The sequence below is a fragment of the Ipomoea nil genome, unplaced genomic scaffold, assembly GCF_001879475.1.
Source record: "Ipomoea nil cultivar Tokyo-kokei standard unplaced genomic scaffold, Asagao_1.1 scaffold2957, whole genome shotgun sequence".
NCBI lineage: Eukaryota > Viridiplantae > Streptophyta > Magnoliopsida > Solanales > Convolvulaceae > Ipomoea > Ipomoea nil.
Window position 1 is genome coordinate 3,004,057 of NW_017619385.1, and position 20,910 is coordinate 3,024,966.

The 20,910-nt window shown below is 37.0% G+C and overlaps 2 protein-coding genes across 4 annotated transcripts; both read right to left on the reverse strand.

The window, feature by feature from the left end:
- Window positions 1–5,036: 5,036 nt before the first annotated feature.
- LOC109162726 lies at window positions 5,037–6,125 on the reverse strand. The gene has a single exon (XM_019311409.1). It carries the CDS (start codon window positions 6,123–6,125, stop codon window positions 5,037–5,039), a length of 1,089 nt encoding a protein of 362 aa, XP_019166954.1.
- An 8,244-nt stretch (window positions 6,126–14,369) lies between these two features.
- Window positions 14,370–20,673, reverse strand: LOC109162859 (putative G3BP-like protein). Of its 3 annotated transcripts, none has more exons than XM_019311571.1 (9): window positions 20,541–20,673; window positions 18,623–18,817; window positions 17,883–18,186; window positions 17,558–17,790; window positions 17,268–17,445; window positions 16,788–16,903; window positions 16,629–16,694; window positions 15,009–15,072; window positions 14,370–14,918 (listed from the first exon to the last, which is right to left on the reverse strand). In XM_019311571.1, the coding sequence occupies exons 2-9, from the start codon at window positions 18,815–18,817 to the stop codon at window positions 14,680–14,682; spliced, it is 1,395 nt and encodes a 464-aa protein (XP_019167116.1). In that variant the 5' UTR covers window positions 20,541–20,673; the 3' UTR covers window positions 14,370–14,679. The 3 variants fall into 3 exon arrangements, with proteins under 3 accessions (XP_019167116.1, XP_019167115.1, XP_019167117.1); XM_019311570.1 differs by having other exon boundaries at window positions 18,623–18,822; XM_019311572.1 differs by having other exon boundaries at window positions 16,629–16,691; window positions 18,623–18,822; window positions 20,541–20,672.
- Between the last annotated feature and the right edge of the window lie 237 nt (window positions 20,674–20,910).

Consider the following 20,910-nt stretch of genomic DNA (forward strand, 5'->3'; position numbering starts at 1 on the left):
AATCTTGTTTGGTAAAATAGTTAGTTTATATTTTATAGAGTTAATTCCAGCAATGGTCCTCCGACTATGTTGATTTTCCAAAATTAGTCCTTTACTTTTAATTTAGACATTTTACGTCCCTTGACTTTCAATTTCTTTCCAATTGAGGTCCTTTCGTCAGATTACGGCAAATTGGACTTTAAATAAAAGGGTAAAGTAGTTATTTCATCGGCCTAATGTATAATTCTTTGTATTTCTTCCATTTATACGTGACTTCGGACATCAAATTCACTTAATTGCTTAATTCCTAAATCCACTCTAAGAACAAAATTCCATTAGGGATTAAGCAATTAAGTGAATTGATGTCCGAAGTCGCGTATAAATGGAAGAAATACGAAGAATTATACATTAGGTCGATGAAATAACTACTTTACCCTTTCATTTAAAGTCCAATTTGCCGTAATCTGACGAAAGGACCTCAATTGGAAAGAAAATGAAAGTCAAGGGATGTAAAATGTCCAAATTAAAAGTCAAGAACTAATTTTGGAAAATCAACATAGTTGGAGGACCATTGCTGGAATTAACTCTATTTTATAGGTCAAGTTTAACTTATTTGGCCACTATTAATTTTTTGATTTAGGTCTTGTTTGGTAAAAAATTAACCTATAGGTCAATTTTGACTTATTTGACCACTATTAATTGTTTGATTTAGTTAAAATATCAATATATAGTTTGGTTAATTAGCTTTTTGCAACTCTACAAGTGCTAAAATTCAAAAAGTTACTCCTAGCAACTTTTTCAATTAGCTTTTTGCAACTCTAAAGTGCTAAAATTCAAAAAACTACTCCTAACAACTTTTTCAATTTTTTTTTTTGAAAAGAGCCTGTACGGCATTTTATTCGAAGTATGCAGAAATAGAAGCTGGAGGAGCAGAATCCCAGTACATAGGATTCGAGTCAGTAAATGTAGTAGATGCTAATGTATGAGCTAAATAATTATCTACTCTAGGAATGTAATGAAGTAAACAGTAATCAAATGTCGATAAACTAGTCCTGCAACTATCAATGGCATAGCCCAAGTAATCCCGTGACGAGTGTGTCGTAGAAGACAGGCATTGTTGAAGCACCAAACAATCCGTGTATAGCTCGATAGAGTTTATTTCGCGACTCCTCAACCATGACAATACTTCCTTGCATGCAACAGCCTCCGCCATTAGGGGTGAAAAACAATCTATCACTGTAGTAGCCATGGCCGCAATATAACTCCCTTGGCCGTCTAGGATAATTGCTCCCATTCTTGTCCTGTTCGTCTGTGGATCGTAAGCCGCATCGAAGTAGCATTTTCCCCTCATGCCGTGAACAGCATTGCGCGCGGTGTATGTCGTAGAGAGTTACGGTCGGTGTACTGTGACGATGGGCGTGGCAGCCGTATGTAACGCCGTGGCTATAGGCACGTCCGCACCGGTTGTTACTGCTATGGTGTGGTCTACTGTGGTAGCATGGATCGGCTGAGTTGGTGTTCGGTGGTGAACCGCCTTCCAAGCATTGAGAGCTGATGCCGCCATCACAACCACTTTCCGAGGCCTGGGTAAGTACGCATCCCACACAGCTCCATTCCTTGTGCGCCAAATATAATAGAGTATTGCCACTGCATAAATAATCCCGTCATCATCTAAAACATTCATCAAATCATTAAACCAATCTCCAAAAATATTTATAACATTATTGGGGATTGGAAGGTGGGATTGTGTCCAAATGGCTGCCGTGTAGGTACATTTGATCAAGGAGTGCACAACATCTTCATGTTCAATTCCACACATAGCACATGTTGGGTCAATATCAACCCTCTTTATAAGTAGGTTCTTTGTAGTGGGCAAAATATCATTTAGAGCTCTCCATAAAAATGTTTTCCACCTGGGTGGGATTTTAAGCTTCCATAACTTTTGCCATTTATCAAATGTCACAACCTGTTGGCTATATTCTCCAACTACTGTTCTGTATCCATTCTTAACAGAATATTCACCTCTTGGATCCCCATACCAGTACCACAAATCCTCATAATCTGGTGACACAGGTATTTTCAGAATTCGCTCAATATCCTCAGGTATGAAAATATCTGTTAGAATATCTTTATCCCAGGTTCGTGTCTGTTGATCCATCAGACCCACTACTTTCGCCTGTGCCAATTGGGGTGGTTTTTCTGTTAATATCTTCGGTTGTAACCCATCATGCAACCATGGATGATCCCATATCAATGTTGATTGGCCATTTCCAATTCTCCTCCTAACTCCCCCACAAATCAATTCCTGTGCTGCCAAAATACTCCTGCAACAAAAGCTCGGGTTATTTCCCAAACATGCATCATAGAAAGAATTAGTGGGATAATACCTGGCTTTATAAACTCTTGAAACTAATGATTGTGGCTGTGTCAGGAAACGCCATCCTTGTTTTCCAAGCATAGCCAGGTTAAACGCTCTCAATTCTTTAAACCCCAATCCTCCATATTTCTTTGGAATACATAACTTATCCCAAGCTTTCCAGTGAATACCCTGATCATTATTCGACCTCCACCAATATCGATTCATGGTTCGCTCAATGGCAGCGCAAAGAGAGGTCGGTAGCAAAAAGACACTCATTGAGAAGGTAGGCATAGATTGAGCCACACTTTTCAATAGGACTTCTTTCCCTGCTTGTGACAAGAGTTTTTTATTCCACGAACTAATCCGCTGTCTTATCTTATCCTCAATATAAGCAAAAGCTGCCCTTCTGTTTCTGCCCACAAATGATGGGAGCCCTAAGTACTTTCCAAAATTCTGTGCCTGCACCACCCCCAATATATTGGCCACCTCATCCCGCGTTTCATCTCTTGTGTTCTTACTATAACAAATACTCGATTTGTGATAGTTGACAGCTTGACCAGACATTTTTTCATATTTTTTCAGACAACTTTTAATCACACCTGCTTCTTGGGCATTTGCTTTGAAAAAAAGCAAGCTATCATCAGCAAAAAATAGATGGGTAATAGAAGGTGCCCCTCTAGCAACTCTACATCCATGTATCTCCCCCTTTGCCTGCGCTTGTTGTAGTAATAGTGAAAGCCCTTGAGCACAAATAATAAACAAATAGGGCGATAGGGGATCACCTTGCCGTAAACCCCGAGTCGGAGTAATTTGTTCAGTCTGTGAACCATTAATTAATACGTTATAAGACACAGTGGTCACACACATCATCAGTAGTCTCACCCATCTGTCATCAAATCCCAGCGCCATTAACATGCTTTCCAAAAAGGGCCATTCCATACGGTCATAGGCTTTCGCCATGTCGAGTTTTAGAGCCCCCCAACCTGCTAAACCACATTGTTTCCTGTTCAGGTAATGTCCCACCTCCGCAGCTATCAGTATGTTATCCGTAATTAATCTCTCAGAGATAAACGCACTTTGGGATTCAGATATGATATTCTCCATTAATGGTTTCATTCTGGCAGTAATAACTTTAGCCATAATCCTGTAGATCACATTGCTTAAAGCAATTGGCCTATAATCAGAAACCATCTCCGGGTTTTTCTTCTTCGGGATTAAAATAATATTCGTCTCATTCAGCTTACTCGAAAATGAGCCAGTATTCAAGCAATTCATAATATACGAAGAGACATCAGTTCCCACCACATCCCAGAAATGCTGATAGAATCCTGGATTCATCCCGTCCGGTCCTGGTGCTTTATCAGGATACATTGAGAATAATGCAGATTTTACCTCACTTACTTCAAAAGGGCGCAATAACCCCTCATTCTGTACTGGCGTTACACGCGGTTGTATAGTCGCAAAGAATTCATCATTAATTGTAGGAGAGCTCGATTTAAAAATGCCTCGATAGTAATCCAAGATGATATTTCTCATGGCATCACCCTCAATCCAATCCCCACTATCATTCATTATTTTAGCAATAGAATTCTTTTTCTTTCGATTAGAAGCATACCTGTGATAAAACCTGGTGTTTGCATCCACATCCTTGAGCCAGTGCTGCTTGGCCCTCTGCCTCCAATAAGTATCCTCCTGCAACTCAACACGTGTCAAACACTCTTCTAATCTCTGGAATTCAGCTAGGGATACTGGATCTGTACATCCTCTGAGGCGTAACTGTTCCTTCCGTAAGCACAATATTTTTTCACCAAACTTGTGGAATCGGTCTCCACCCCAGCGCGTTAACCGGTTACCACACAATGTGACACATTCCTGCAATCCCCTACCTCTTCCTTCGTCCCACGATTTTTCTACCACCGCTCGACATCCTTCATCATGTAACCATGCCATCTCAAATCTAAAACCTCTTCTCAGACCCCCCCCCCCCCCCTCCTTTCCCGAAGATTCAGAATCCCAAGGAAAAGAGCCGAGTGATCTGACTTTCTGGTTAAAATATTCTGCACACTTGCATCGGTTACCAGCTCTCTCCAATCTTGCGTGGCCAAAACCTTATCCAACCTTTCCTCGATCCAGTTTGGAGTTCCCTTCCCTTTTTCCCAAGTAAAGGGATACCCAGACATCGGTAATTGTGTCAAGCCACACTCCTCAATTGCCTCTCCAAAACCCCTCAACAAGCTGTCCGGATGAGGATTCCCTCCTCGTTTCTCACACTGGTATAAGAGATCATTAAAATCTCCAATGATTACCCATGGCAGATCCGACTTTCCTGCCAACGCACGAATAAGATCCCATGACTCCCTTCTCTGTGGTCGTTTTGAGAAGCCATAGAACCCAATCATCCTCCATTTATCAAATCCCGGCATACTCACTTCCACGTCAATATGATTATCAGAATAACCTATCACAGTTGCTGTATCATTCGCCCTCCATAATATTGCCAAGCCACCACTCAATCCAGAATTATCCACATTCAAAAGACCATCAAAACCAAGTTTTACCCGAAGTCGTTCTGCATGATCCCGGTTAACCTTGGTCTCAATCAAAAATACAAAGTCGGGTTTCTTACGGGACACCATGTCCTCAATTTCCCGAACTGTCCGTGGATTACCCAAGCCACGGCAGTTCCAGCTCAGAGTGCTCATTGGGATGGGCGGGTCTGCACTGCAGCACCCGCCATTCGCAAGTTTTTTTGTACGTCTGTCATCGTTATATCCTCCTCCACAACTCCCTCACCTCCTCGGCCTACCCCACATCCCGCATCATCCGATGGTACCGAGCTCGGACCATCCGATTCCACACCCACACCCACGACAACTCCCCTCCCAGCCTCACCATCCGTTCTCCGTCTTTTTGGATCCACCCTCACCCCCTCACCCTCCCCAGCAACCTCCCTCTCCCTTGCACTTTCCGACTGCCCCATCCCACCCTTTCCCGTCACCCCAACTTCCACGGCCCGACCCCCTAACCCGGTCAACTCCTCCCTCCCTACTGCCCCACCATTCTGCCCGTAACCCCCCATCCCAAAGCCAATTTCTTTTCTCCTTTCTTGTCCTAGTTTGAACCATTTATCCCCTATGTGCTTGGCTTGACTATTACCCCCCGCCCTCAATGTCGCAGCAAACATGTACTGATCCGGGGTTAACAAAGAACGTCGAGCCGCTAAACAAAACTTATCAGTGTGTCCCATTATTCCACAGAAGAAACAGAACATATGCAGGCGCTCGTACTTGAAATTTATCCAAGTCCATGTCCCATCTCGCATAATCATCTTCATACGTCGTTTTAACGGAGCCGTCACATCATGCGTTATGCGTATCCGGTAAAACGAGGTCCATGACCTCTCAAAGTTCCGCTCATCATACCGTTTAAACACCCCCGCAAAATCACCAATCCGTTCTAACACCTTCACCGTTCGATAACCCAACGGAATATCGTAGACCTGTATCCAGAAATCCACAGTGTTCAACACCACTTGCGTTGGATCGACTCCATCCTCGAGAATTTGACAAATAAGTGTTGTGTTTTCGAACGCCCATGGCCCCTCCTCCAACACCCGGCGCATATCGGCTTCGTCAAAAAACGTAAAGAGATACAGATTCGGGAGCACATCTGTTATCTCTATTCCCATGAGAGGCCGCCAAGCTGCTGCCATGACCCTCTTCATCACCTCAACCTTGAGAATTCGATCGGTCAAGAACTTCCCGATCAACGTCCACGTTGTTCGCATATCGGCTGCGCCGGACCTTCGAACATCTCCTCCTCAAACCGCACTCCATCCGCATCATCCTCCAGGTTCATGTCTGCCGTTGATGCAACAAGCTCTCGTAGATTCATCCTCGCACGAATGATGTTCAGTCGGAAAACGAAAGTCTAAACCCTAGGAACGCCGGAACCCTAGAACACAGGGAGAGCCAATGCCGGAACCCTAAATCGCAGGGAGCGAATGCATTCTCACAACAACTTTTTCAATTAGTTTTTCTAGAAAAGAAATTATATCAAACAGCTATCAGCTAACAGCTAATTTACCAAACATTTTTCTACAACAGCTAATGTTATCAACTAATTATACCCTCTAATGAACACAATTAGCTAACAGCCATTTACCAAACAGGGCCTTAGTTAAAAAATCAATATAAGTGTTTGGTTAATTAGCTTTTTGTAGTTTAAAAATGCTAAAATCAAAAAACTACTCAAAATAACTTTTTCAATTAACTTTTTAAGAAAAGAAATTATACCAAACGGCTATCAGCTAACAGCTAATTTACCAAACAACTTTCTACAATCAGCTAATGTTATCAACTAGTTAACCCTCTAATTAACCCAATTAGCTAACATCTAACAGTCATTTACCACACAGGACCATAGAGCTAATTTTATAATTAAGGCAAAAGTGTCAAATAGGCTCATATACTACTGCGAAGTGCTCAATTCCCACCACGAACTAAATTAAGTGTCAAATGAGGCCATGTACCAGCTAAATTTGTACGATTGATTTTTTTTGCAGGTTGTCTATTAAATTATTAATATATATATATATATATATATATATATATATATATATATATATATAACAAAAAAAAAAAATCAGCCACCGTCTGTCCGCGCCGGACAGCTGGTGGCTGCGTATTTCACAGACAGCCACGACTGTCAAACATGAGGTCCAGATTTGGACCTCAAACGGCTTGGAACGAGGGCGGCGGCAATGGCCAGCAACAACATTATATTGTGCATAATGAATGAATGAACTAAAAATAAAGAATGAATGAACTAAAAATTCATAACGAATGAACTAAATACCCATAATGAATGAACTAAATATCCAGCATGAATGGAAAAAAAAATCAGTTTCGATTTACGTCTAAATATCCAGAATCAATGAACTAAAAATCCAGAATTAATGAACGAACTAAAAATCCAGAATCAATGAACTAAACATCCAGAATCAATGAACTAAAAATCAAGAATCTATGAACTAAAAATCCAGAATGAATGAACAACATAATCCTGTTGAGGGGAATCGAAACTGATTTTTTTTTAAAAGTGGGACGCGCGTTTTTAATAAAACGACGTCGTTTTTGCATCCGTATGCACCATGCATGGTGCATATGGACGCACAGCATAACGATCCCTTTATTTCATCCCTACTCTTAATCTTTGTAAGTAAATACCAATACTTACAGAGGTTGTAAAATATTTAAAACATAAAGATTTGGAAATTTTGATATGTGATAAAAATAATGACTAAGACTGTTAAATGATCAACAACTATACTATTAATAAAAACAAAATTATCTATTTCAATTTTTTGACCAAAACAGTCCTATACAATTAACGTTCGCGTAATATTGTAAAATAATATAATACAATTTCTAATAGAATATATTGTTTCCTACTTTCTATTCGTACTACAATTCTACATTAAAATTCATATTCCTAATACAATACAATAACATTAAAATTCATATTCCTATTCAACAATATTATTCCGTCAATACTCCCATCAATACTTCAATACTATTATTAAAAACAAAATCTTCCTTTTAAACTTCCCACCCAAAAACTTAATAATAATAAGGTTAGTAGTAAAAAAAATGGAAAAATATAAAAGAATCCGTAATTCGAGAAGCCATAATGTTCTAAAATTATTTCTACGTGTAATTTTACTATTAATCTAATGAATATGAATGTAAGGAATATTTTGAAAAAATTGAAAAAGAATCAGTTATTAATAATTTAGATTAAAATTACAAGACGTTATTTTACTATTGGAGCATCCACAATGGTTGGGGGGTTTTTTTTTGGTGGTTTTTGGTCATATATATATATATACATATATATATATATATATATATATATATATATATATATATATATATATATATATATATATATATATATATATATATATATATATATAGAGAGAGAGAGAGAGAGAGAGAGAGAGAGAGAGAGAGAGAGGTTTAAGATCAGGTGCACATACCACTTCTCGTGCGAAAATGCGGTATGTACACTTAAAGACTTAAAACCATGCGCTTGAAGGCAAAAAAGTTGCATTTAAAAGTAAATAGATGTGAAATTGATGCAATTTACAGTGCCAAAAAGGGAGGTTATTCAACTTAAGTGTTATTAAACCAATTACCCATACAAATCGTTTGTAAATCTCACAAATTCCATTAGAAATTTAGTAATATGTACAAATACTGCCCATAAGTTGTGCACTTGAAGGCATAAAACTGTGCACTTGAAAGCATAAAATATGCACCGAAGGAAAAAAGGGTTCACTTGAATGCTAAGTTTTTATTTTTTTATTTTTTACACAATAGTAAAACACATACATTTTTAGGCATTAAATTGAGCACTTGAAAGCATAAAGAGGATCATTAGAAGGCAAGAGAAAAAAAAAAAAAAAAAGACACAAAAAGAAAAAATTCGAAGGAAATTAATTATGCACTCTTAGAAAAGAAAACATGCACTTGAAAGCCAAAAGATTTGCACTCAAAGGCACAAAGATGTGCACTCAAAATAGATGCACTCGAAGAAGAAAAAGTATGCACTTGAAGAAGGGAAAATATGCACTCGAAAAAAGACAAATGTGCACTCGGAAACAATACACAAGCTGACTAAGGACAACAGTGCACTCGAAAACAATACACAAGCTAACTAAGGACAAATGTGCACTCAGAAACAATACAAAAACTGGCTAAGGACAAATGTGCACTCGAAAACAATATAGAAGCTGACTTATTTACTCAAAATTATATGCATTTTATAATAATTTTAAGCTTATGGCATTCATTCCTTCGTTTCAGATATGTCAAAATATGAAACTATTCCCAATTTGAACATGAATAAAGAAATTTAAGCCATAAAATTAATTTTTCAAATTATAATTTTGCTAATACTCGTAGGATTAGAATTGGTATTTGCTCAAATTTTAACATTAATGAAAATGAAATTCTAATTGGAGGCTAATGAATTGATTTGGTATGTATTTTAATTATGTAGTAGTATAATAAAGCTTAATTTGACTGATTTAAAATTTCAAAATCAAATTCTTTGTCTAGGATGGGCCGAAAAATGACCCTTCTATTTTAATATATATTTCTCAGTAAAACCACATCATTTAAAATACAACTTGATGCAAAAAAAATTTGAAAGCAGCATTTCTCTCAAACGCCACTAGAAACGGATTATTGAAAATAACTTGTTCAACCAAAGTCACAAGCAATTTTGCAAGTAAAAAAAAAAAAAAAGAGAGACCAACGATGCAATGATGCAAGCAACTCGCACACAAAGGCAAGGAGTAAGTAGAGACTAGAGACTAATACATAATAGAAAGTGAAAGCAAATAAAGGATTTTGAAGAGACAACCTTGAAACACTTTTAACACTGTTAAAATATAAAAACTAGAATTTAAGCATCAAAAACCCATTTCTATCGGATGCTTAAAGCTCAAATCTACCGCCAAAACAGTGTCTCACACACAACAATGTGTAAATGTGTACTTCATCCAGAAGCGGAAAAGGGTAATGAAAAACAAAGATGCTAAAATCTACTCGACTGGGCTAGAAGTTGACAAAAGATACCCATCATCCATCTTTAGACAGCCATCATATCACCATACTGGCGCATCAGAACGATGGAGCCAGCAAAGAGTCCCAGCGCTCGAAGCACTTTCTGTGAAAAGGTTGAATGGGGAAACATAAATAAAACAGAGAAAAAAACTATTTGTGTAGGTAAGGTAAGTATTATAGATCATACTTAGTAATCCAAAACAAAACTATGATGTAATAAACACAGGAGGCATAAAGAGAAATCCGAACTTGAAAATATAACTATATTGACAGGATATGCTGTGTGCAATTTAAGATCATAGCCAAAGATTAGGAATAAACAATGCAACAAAGTTCCAAACAAATTTAATAATAATTCATCTTATTCTAGATAGCACTGCAATGGCTCAAGGAGTAGGGCTGTAGGGACACATACATGATGGTATCTGACTGTCCGACAGAAAGCATATTTCACTTCTATGCAACTATGGCTCTAACCATGTCATGCTAGTCCATTACAAATAACTACGCTATAACCAAGCCTTACATTTAATCAACAAAAACATGGACTATAGAAACAGATAGAAGAAATGCATGCCGTTTGCCTCAACTCTTTCCACAACCGGGGCCAGAGCGGCCAAACTATTGAACACAGGGATACTTATTTAGGATGATGACGAAGAGAGCTTAAACAATATGTTTAAATCATGTAACTAAGATTTTATTTATAAGCAACCAGTTACATCCACCAAGTATATAGTTTCAAACCAACCACCAATCTGAATTCTGAATCACTTGATGCTCACAAACATGCTCAATCAAAGCTTTTTTTTCATGGATTCCTAGCTTCCATCAAAGAGCAACACTTAAACTAATCGACGAACCCATCGGCAGACAGCTCCCTAGATTTTAAGTAGGCACATTACATTACACTATGCATCATCTAAACAATGGGAAACAATGCAAGCTATTGTTGTACCTAAACCTACCCAAATTACCATCAATTGAAGGATTATCACCAGTACCATCAAAACAAGGAACCATAACACAAATTTGAGAGCATCGCTCTTATGCAAATCAAAATAAACACTTCATAAAACCACAACCCGAAACCACACAAGTTCTGAAATAACACAGAGGTGAGAGCATCGCTCTAATGCAATGTAAACCGAACGCTCGCAATGACCACAACCCACAACCACACCAGTTCTTAATTTAATATTAACAAAAAAATGAAAAAATTCATATCTCTAGGCTTTTTGTGAATAGATAAAACGATAAATCATTTGTACAATTTAGGAGTTTCTGCTGCGCAATTTTTCAAACTATAAAGCCTAAAAGAATAGATTAAGTAAAACCGGATACAAATTAAATAGCGAAGAAATTACCATGTTATGATTCCACTTCTCCTCATCGTGCACCTGAGAGTGCAAGAAAGCCTTGACTTTCTCCAACGATATCACAGCGTCCGCCATTGAAACTCACAAATGCAGGGAAAGCGAGAAAGCAAACTTAGGGTTTGAACTTTGAAGTCTTTGCGAAGGGGCTAAAGATTTACGTGAAGGTGATATTTTGTACAGAGAGCTACCTAAAGAAAGGGCATTTTCGGAATTCAAAGATTCATTCCCGTTTTTTTTTTTCTTTTCCTTAACTTTTTATATATTTATTTTTATATTTATATTCGGTATTTTTTTTTATGTAAAAAAAAAAAAAAAGGTATATCTTTCTTCATTTACATAGGTAGTTTTTTTTTTTTTTTTTTTTTTTTGAAAATTTACATAGGTAGTTATATATACTAGATTATATAAACTACCTACTATCCACTACTTATACAGTTCTATTAGGGGTATTAGCAAATAAAATTTTTGATAAATTACTCATGTTTGTGTTTGATAAACGTCTGTTTTTTAAGGTAAACAAACATAAATGAATAAATTTTAGAACTCGTTTAATACACGAATAGAGTCTGAATATTTGTATGTCCATTTGCTAAGAGTTCATGAACGCATTTGTTATTGTTCGTTCAATAATGTTTATGAATATACTCGTTTAGTGTTCATTTAATAATGTTCATGAACATGCTCGTTTAGTATTAGTTTAACATACTCATTTAAGTGTAATTTATTTTATTTTTAATTTTAAGATACTACTTTAGTTTAGCCTAATTTTCTATTGTCTTTATATTGATTGTGTGGTTATTGTTCGTGAGCTGAGCATAGACTATTTCTTGTTCATAACCAAATTATGATCATGAACATGTATATGTGTTTGTTTGTTTAGCTTTCTTGAACATGTAATTAACGCGTTCGTGAACTTGTAACGGACACGTCCGTGAACTTGGTAAAGTAAAAATAGATGAAGTTATGGGTATAATAGTTATGAGCTGAGTGATTGGTAGAGCAAATCCATCATCAATCATGACATTATTAGATCTAGGGTTGGTGTAATGCCATTGCCAAGAGAAACATTATTTGCCTAAAGTTTGTTGAGGTGTTTGAGGGTGAAAAGTTTGTTGTCGTTGATTCATGATGAGCCTAAAGATTTGACATCTTTTAGGTTCAAAGAGAATGGAGAAGAGTTTACCCTGAAAGCTATCAAGGCCGGTCCAAGCATTTTATAGGTCCGGGGCGAAATTGAAAAAAAAGGCCCTTATATGAAAAATTTAAATTTAAATTTAATAATACTAATAAAATCATGATGTCAAATAATATGAAATAAGATTATAAAATTTTCAACAATTTTTTTAAATACAAAAATATTCATGTCATTCAATCCCTGCAAAAATAAAAATTAATATTTTGCATAAATAAATGAAATTATAACATATAGGTCAATTAATTCCGAATAAATCCCCATTAATATTTGGACATCAACATTCAACAGGAGACATCCACAAAGATTAAAAAGAGACAATATGAATCACTAAAGCAAAGTAATTAGTAAATTAAACCAAAAAATTACTTTGGCATCTGACAAATGTCATTTTACTTTGAGAAGGAATAGATACAACAATACAGCTCATCCAATTAACAATAGCTTATTCAATATTTCAATTAACAATTAAGAATTTAGAATTCTGGATAAATGGATAATTATTTAATCTGCAAACTAAGCCATGAAAATCCCAATAAAAAATTATCATTCTTAAATAAATTATAGAGCTTTCAGAAATCAGAATTCTACAAATTCCTAATGCAGTGCATTCTACAATTCTGCAAATCCCAATTCTTAAATGATCAAATCATAGACTTTTCAACAATACGGCCTAATTCCTAAATCATAGCTTTCAAAAAAAAAAATCTCAGATCATAAAAATTAAAATATCTTTGCAAATTACAATTGTAGATCGGAGTGGTGAAGGCGCGGCGAACAGAGTCAGGACCGGCTGACCGCAGAGAAAATTTGTTATTTGTGGATTATGAAAGTAGATTATCGATTCACTCAATTGCCCATTCTTTTCCTCCTAAAAGGTTGAATCCCCAACCCTAAGGGCCCACCACACCCCTCAATTTCCCATTCTTATTTAGCTTGAGAGGAATTGAACGGTTGCTGTGGCGGAGAGGTATTGAATGGTTGCGACTTGCGATGCGCTGATGCCTCTTTTCTTCAATTCTTCATGAATCTTCCATCTATTTGACTTCCATAAGAATTCATTAAGTAAAAAATAATTAAATAATTTTTTCTAATATATACTAAGTAATATATACAATATACAATATATTATTATATCTTAGTTTATGGGCCCCCTCTAGGGATGGGCCCTGGGCAGGGGCCCAGCCTGCCCATGCCTCAGGGCCAGCCCTGAAAGCTATTCAGAGTGAAGTCGTTCACTTATCTGCAATCTAAGAAAAAACTACCTGATGTTTGATAAAGTTTAGAGTGAAATCATCCAAAGGCAAAACCTGCAATCTAAGAAAAGACTACCTGATGTTTGATAAAGTCTAGAGTTAAATCATCCAAAGGGAAAAAGGACTACTTGGTAGCGAAAAGAGTTCAGAGTGTTAGTTGTCTAGAGTAATTCGCCTCGTACGTCAACTTCTCAAGGGGTGAACAATTATACAATTTTATATCGACTTAACAAAAGATTGTGAAGATGTACTTAAATTGGAGTCAAATCTCCCCTCATAAGTCAGTCAGTTTTTGTAATAGAGTTAGGGTCTTGATTTGTGTGGCAGTAGTCAATTTTGCGAAAAGCTATTTTGAGTGCCGTATCAATACAATTTAAGTTGTCACAAGTTTGTGTGGCATTTGCTCAGCAAAAGAGATAGGTGTCTTAGGCATAAAAGGGGAATAATCAACCCCAGAAATCACAACCCCATACAATAGGCAAACAAATTACACCCAAATTGGGATTTTATTATAACCCAATTCCGACATACCAAATGGAAACTTAGGCCAAAGCTTCAATAGGTCAGGACTTTCATAGAACACAAAATTGTATTAAAGAGAGATTATTTTCTTTTAAAAAAAATACAATTCCTATCAAACGTGTATCTAGCCTAAGCTTAAAATGGAAGCAAAAAAAATATTACTAATAATAGAAACACTCACATATGACTCTCATGTAAACCTCAACATCTAATGATCTCTGGATCACTCAACAAAGAAAAAAAATAAAAAAGCATGGGGGGTTGGGGGCAATTGTCACAAGAGGGAGGTTAATGAAAGCAACTAAATCAGAACTTTTGGAAAACTTAATCAAGTGTGCAAAATTTATTATTGCTTCGACTACGCAGAAGTTGTGTTCTTATTCATCCCTCCTTGACGAGTGCTCTCGTTCTGGTCTACACGCCTATAGGTCTCAACGTTACGCCCCTTTGACCGAATACCGAAATCAGCCTGGTTCCTGAACTCGCTCCTGCCATAGCCTCTCCCGCCACCAAAGTTTCCACGGCCTCTGAAACTTTCACCCCGGAACCCGCCTCTTCCAGAAGAGTACCTCCCCCCTCCTCTTGAGCTGCCCACAACTGCACAAATGGTGGTGTTATTGTCGGTCAGTCATCAAAACCTAAAATTTTCGTAATGCAGTAAGTCACACAATATCAATTGAAACATGCCTCTAGTGGTGGTTCTCTTTTCCTCGACTACAGCTTGGCGACCCTCTATTGTTATTGGCGAGGCCTGAAATATCATGTGTTAAAATAAAAAGATAGTTAAAGCTAGGGTGAGACAAAAAGTTGCCGTCCTATCAAAATTCGCCGGCATAACAAGATAAGGTGTATCTAACAGGTTGGATTCAGTCAAATGTGGGAGCATTAAAATCGACAAGTGGAACAAACAAAAGCCCCTGGGTTTATCTAAAATGATTTAATCTTCCAGAAAAATTTTAAAAAATATTGGGGGATACATGCAAATCTGGGCAGACATTCTTGGTCTAAATGGACAAGATTCAAAAAGACAACACGGATCGACATTCGTCCATTTAATTAGGGTGTGCTACTGTGCTTAAGTACAACTATAAACTGTTGGAAACTAACAAATTCCTAATCCATAGTGGGGAAATATTGTAAGGAAGACTGTAATCATTTAGATTAGCTGTTACCTATACAACACAGAATACACGTGGCATGCCCGCACGGGCTTAGCTCACTGGTTCAGTAAACAGTATTTGGGAGAAGAGACCAAGGTTCGAACCTCGGTAGTGGTAGTGTGGGGATTATGCCCAAAGTGAGCATATCCCCTGTGCCCACCGGCATATGGTCCTATCTGCTAAGCCATTGAGTCGCCGTAATTTACATCCTCCCAAATGCTCACTCGGGCTAAGATGTGGGGAGCCCTAGGGGTTGGGGATTCAACCTTTTGGGAGTAGGGATGGCAATTTGCCCCGTCCCCAATGGAGAAAATTTTTGGGGAACGGGGATGCGTTATATATATATATATATATATATATATATATATATATATATATATATATATATATATAATTAAAATTTAGGTTTTTAGTTTTTAAAATTAAAAATTACAATTTTGACTAAGAGTTAACCGGGGACGGGGATTCTAATTCCCCGCGGGGATGGGGATGGAGATTATTTTCAATTCCCCACCGGGGATGGGGACTGGGACGGGGACGGGTCGGGGTTTCGGGGACAGGGATCCCCCGCCCTGTTGCCATCCCTATTTGGGAGAAGAATACACGTGGCATGAGTGGTTCTATTTTAGACTTGTCCAAAATAAGGGGAAGCTAAACAAATTAATGTTATGGTTCTTCAGCTTCTCTCTGCTTAGTACAATGGGTTACAACTGAGTTAGTATTAGACAGAAATGGTGGACTGGTGGAGTAATATAATCCATAAATCAACCAAACTCAACTGAACCAGGATTAAGGCTTAGCTGCATTGATCCTAGTCAAAGATTAAAGTTATCTGCTCTCTCTTGATCAAACAGATCAATCTCTTTCGATGAGTCGAAATATTTATAAGTGATTTTGATAAGCTGGCTGCACGTTTAAGCCATTAAAGGAGCACGAGATCAAACAAAACAAAAAAAAAACGGCATCCTGAAAATTTCTGGCATTAGATGGCAAAGCTAAGAATCCAAGGCATAAACACAAAGCGAAAATCACAAAAGCATTATTAGGCTTTGATCTTTTAATAATTAAATAGAGCTGGTTGGATCCTGTAGAAGGATGCCGCCTTCATAAAATGAAATCATCACGAGAAATGTTACCAAGTTATTACCTCTATTGCATTTTGCATAGCACTCATAGACTCAAATTCCACAAAACCGAAGCAAAATCCCTGCTGCTGAGAGCAAAGACAAAACTTGTAAGCAACATATAAGTGATGTATATAGGTTTGAATAAAACAGAAAATGCACATGATTTGTCTGAACTGCACCTTATTACTTCTGACTTGAATACCATTATGCTTAATGGCTCCAAATTTCTTAAAAACCTCCAGAAGTTGTCCAGCTGTTGCAGTGGAGGGCAAGTTCCGCACATAAATGGAGTAACCTACAACCCCCAAGGCAAAAAGTGAGCTAAATATACAATTCAGGTAAAAGGTGTCCTGAGCAGGCCCTAACTATAAGAGGCACCTTTAAGCCCGTACCATACCCAGACTAATTCCCGTTCGCACCGGCCGGCCCAATTAAGGGGCAAAGTTCTGGCCAGATTGGTTTTTCCATACAAGAGGGGGTTCGAACTCCCGACCTCTCTTAAGAGACAAGAGTGCACGGCCACTCATGCCAACCAAACTGGTTATGCTTTGGGATTTGTTCTAGAATTGTGTCAGCGTTTCATGTATCCTGAGATTATAAACTCCATCTACTATCAATGCTATCTTAAATTCTCCCGACTAGTCAACTTGAGTAGATACCTTCCTCGTGGGTATTGCTACTTTCAGGAGCATTGTCATTTGAAGGAGCCAAAGGTTCTGGTTCAGTGGGAGGCTTTTCAGACCCAAGCGCTTGTTGATCAGATTTTACAGTTGCCACCTGGGTGCTAGATGTTGGAACGTAGGCTATAGTACGAGTAGCCGCCTTAGTGACCTTCACCTATATGGTTTTTGTGAAAAGAATTATCAAAATCATTGTTCCACAGTTGTAAAGGAAAAGAATACTAAGAACGGAAGTCACAAGAAGAGGAGAACTAAGCAGAAAAACTTACAATCGAAGCATATGATTTTTTCTCCTCTTGGGCAGCAGAAGGATCTGAACTGTCAACAATATCAGTTTCTTTTTGACTTGAATAAACTTGGGGTTCATTAAGAACCTCTTCTTCAATCACTGATCCTTCCTCATTATCTGAGGGGTCACAAACTTCTGGACCATTGTGTAACTCCTCAGATGCTATAGGAGTTGCAGGATCATATGTAGAATGATCAGGAGCATGAACGGGCTCTGAACAGATTAGGACACGAGCATAGTTATGGATATTGACAAATAGCTGCATACTTACTCTCGATACTTGTTTTAAAGAAAACAAATTATACCTGGATCAGACGGTAATACTGCAACCTGACTAGCTTCATTTACAGCATTAACTGGTTCAGAGATATTCTCTACAGCTTCATTCTCTTCAATATATCTAAAAATATCATTCAAGACAAAGTATCCCTTCTCTTGTGGAGCTAGAAAAAATGTTTGAGTAAACTTCTTTCTCACATTATCCCTTCCGGTCAAACACCCCGTCACTAAAAGAATCACCCCAGCCTGGTGAGAATCCTGAGCATCTGCAGTTTTAATCTCTGCTTTGTAGTTCTTCGAATCCAGGGACAATATCTTTTCATTGATTGCCTAATCAAGTTGGAGATCAAACAACTTTTACTAAAAGTAACCAATAACTAAATTAAGACAGTATAGATGAACAGATACTACAATGTAATAGAGTCAGTAGCTTTCAAAAAAAATTAAGACAGTAATTATATCATACAACTTATAAATACTCAAAAAACCAATACAAGTAGAAGACACATTATGTCAACATGATAGCTATTAGAGTATTAGCTAAATGTAAATGTCAAGATTGCAGGTGAACAAAATTTTTAAACAAATCAATGAAAATATGGATGAACCTCAAAGTCCTAAAGTGCTATAGAATATTTTAATTGTGCTATTGTGCTTCAAAGATTCAGCTATATTCACACTCAATGATGATAGTGAAGATGAAGGGCATGTTTTTCCAACACTGAACACAATATGAACAAAGAAAGGAAATTACTGAAATACATACTTCCATTGTTGTCACAGATGATATCACTCCATTTGGGTCTTGTCGGCTTAGGATGCTTGAATCTTGATAAAATTTGTAAACTAGTTCTGGAGAATGGTGTAGAATATGATAGTACTGTTCCACAAAGGCATTACCAACTATTTGCGCACTTGGAACAGGAACAGTGGTAGCAGGACTTTCTGCCTCTGTTGCCATCTAATAATATACCACAAATTACACAACGTATCAGAGAAAAAGATTTAAGTAATTACTTAACAACTAGAATTTGAAATGTTCCAAGTTAATGCATTTTCTATCCAGATAGAACTTGGAAGGTTCAGATTAAAGGCCTACAAACTTCAGAACATAATAAACTATCGCATAAAGATGATTACAGACTGCGGCTTTTCTTGCTTTTCAGGAAAAGCTCTAATCCCAATAGTGTGACTCACCTATGCAGATTCTGGTTCTCTATTCAATTATATCAAATGTTAAATCTCTCATCAACACTTGAGCTAGGATTTCTTTCTTAATAACTTCAATCCAAGATGGCTTTCGTCTACCTCTCCCCCTAGTATCTCCTATTACTAGTTTGAACCACGTTATAATACTTTCTAGTTGGCGTGTCCATATTAATTTGTTGCACATTTCCAAAGTTATCTCAAATAGGCAACTCTTCTACCTTGCTCCAAATAAGGTCATTTCTAATATTGTCCTTTCTTGTATTTCCACACATGCCTTAGGCTCTTAGCATTTCCATTTAGCTAGTAACTACAACCACTTTATGCACATTTTGCCTTTCACAACTTAACACTTGTGGCCGTAAAGCATGGCTGGCCTAATGACCATTCTAAAGAATTTTTTTCCACCTCTACATACAATTTATTGTCACATATAAATATAACTTTGCACTTCTCCACTTCATCCAACTGGACTTAACTCTTTACATTCCTTCATCATCTAACTTCCTATTAAGAACAAAACCAAGATATGGGAGTACACTGGGGCACATATATTCCCATTTCACAGAGTCAAAGATATAACATTCTTAAAAATGCAATGTGCAAAGTTAGAACTGACCCGACCCTTATGATTCAACATACTTGTAAATAAGAAACTAGTTGGGCCCTTATAGTTCACCATAGGCTCTCAACTTCCAACCATCAAACAGGTTGTCTGAAAATCACAGTTTACCATATACTAGTGTGTATATATGATGAAATAAATTTAAAATAAAATAATTATAATAATAATAATAATAACAAGTTATATTCTTTAACTTCAGATATGTGATAACAGCAACAAACATACCTGCAATCTATAAAATCTATAAAATTCTCATATGGTCAAGTCTTAAATCAAAATAAACACATAATCAATAAGCACAAGCAAAAAATGGGCTTGTTGAAGACTGCATGCCCTCCATCCCCACCCACACACCAACCGCGTAAATCAAGGTATCACTCAATTGAATAAAGTTTTTAGTTTTTTTTTTTTTTAATTTACAAAAAAAAAAAAAAAAAAAAAAAAAAAAAAAGAACAGAAAAAAGAAATTAGAAAAACTACTGCAGATTGCAGAAGATACACTGAAATATGTTGTAATCGAATAACTAACAAATACCCAGATCAAAGAACAAACTGATCTAATTAAAAGTAGGAAAAATCCATTAAGTTCGCTGATCCATATAAAAAAACATCATGGCATGACCAACAATGATTATAAGCCGATACCCACTAAGCAAAATGATTCGAGAAAGCAAAAATACACCAAGAGAAAACCAATAAAATGACTTGATCTGTTTCCACTGAAATCAGAGTTAAATCTTTACAGTGAGAGCAGCGGTCACTGATCGCTCCGAAGAAACTTAATCAGAAAACAATAAGAAATTGTACCCCCAAAAAAAAAATGAACAAAAAGAGAAATGAAAGTAGAAAGTACCCGTCGCCGTGTGAATCAAGCGTTCGCGGAGGAGATAGAGATAGAAGACAGTACAAAGATACTGGAGAATTGATGTTTTTGTTGTGCGCTGTGATAGATGAGATCACACTCCAAATCCAAAGGCAATGTTTTTATAGAGTATGACTATTGATGCACATTTATTTTATTCTTTTTGGGTACATATGATGTATAGTCGTATAATATACTCCGCAGGTATTTATACTAACTATGGCAAAAATCCCATTAAGACCAGCAAATATTAGGGATGATTTGGTTCACGAGATGTGAGAATATCGTAATAGGATTTTCTTCTTAAAGGTTATGTGAGATAGGCTCTATATGAAAATTTGAAAAGTAATTTTGGAGAGTA

Coding starts and splice junctions, on each gene's coding strand:
- LOC109162726 (XM_019311409.1), bottom strand. CDS start 6,125: ATGCGAACAACGTGGACGTTGATCGGGAAGTTCTTGACCGATCGAATT.
- LOC109162859 (XM_019311571.1), bottom strand. CDS start 18,817: ATGGCAACAGAGGCAGAAAGTCCTGCTACCACTGTTCCTGTTCCAAGT. Junction 16,695..16,787: donor TTCAAGTCAGAAGTAATAAG/GTGCAGTTCAGA, acceptor CTTTGCTCTCAG/CAGCAGGGATTTTGCTTCGG. Junction 15,073..16,628: donor CTATGCAAAATGCAATAGAG/GTAATAACTTGG, acceptor ATGATATTTCAG/GCCTCGCCAATAACAATAGA.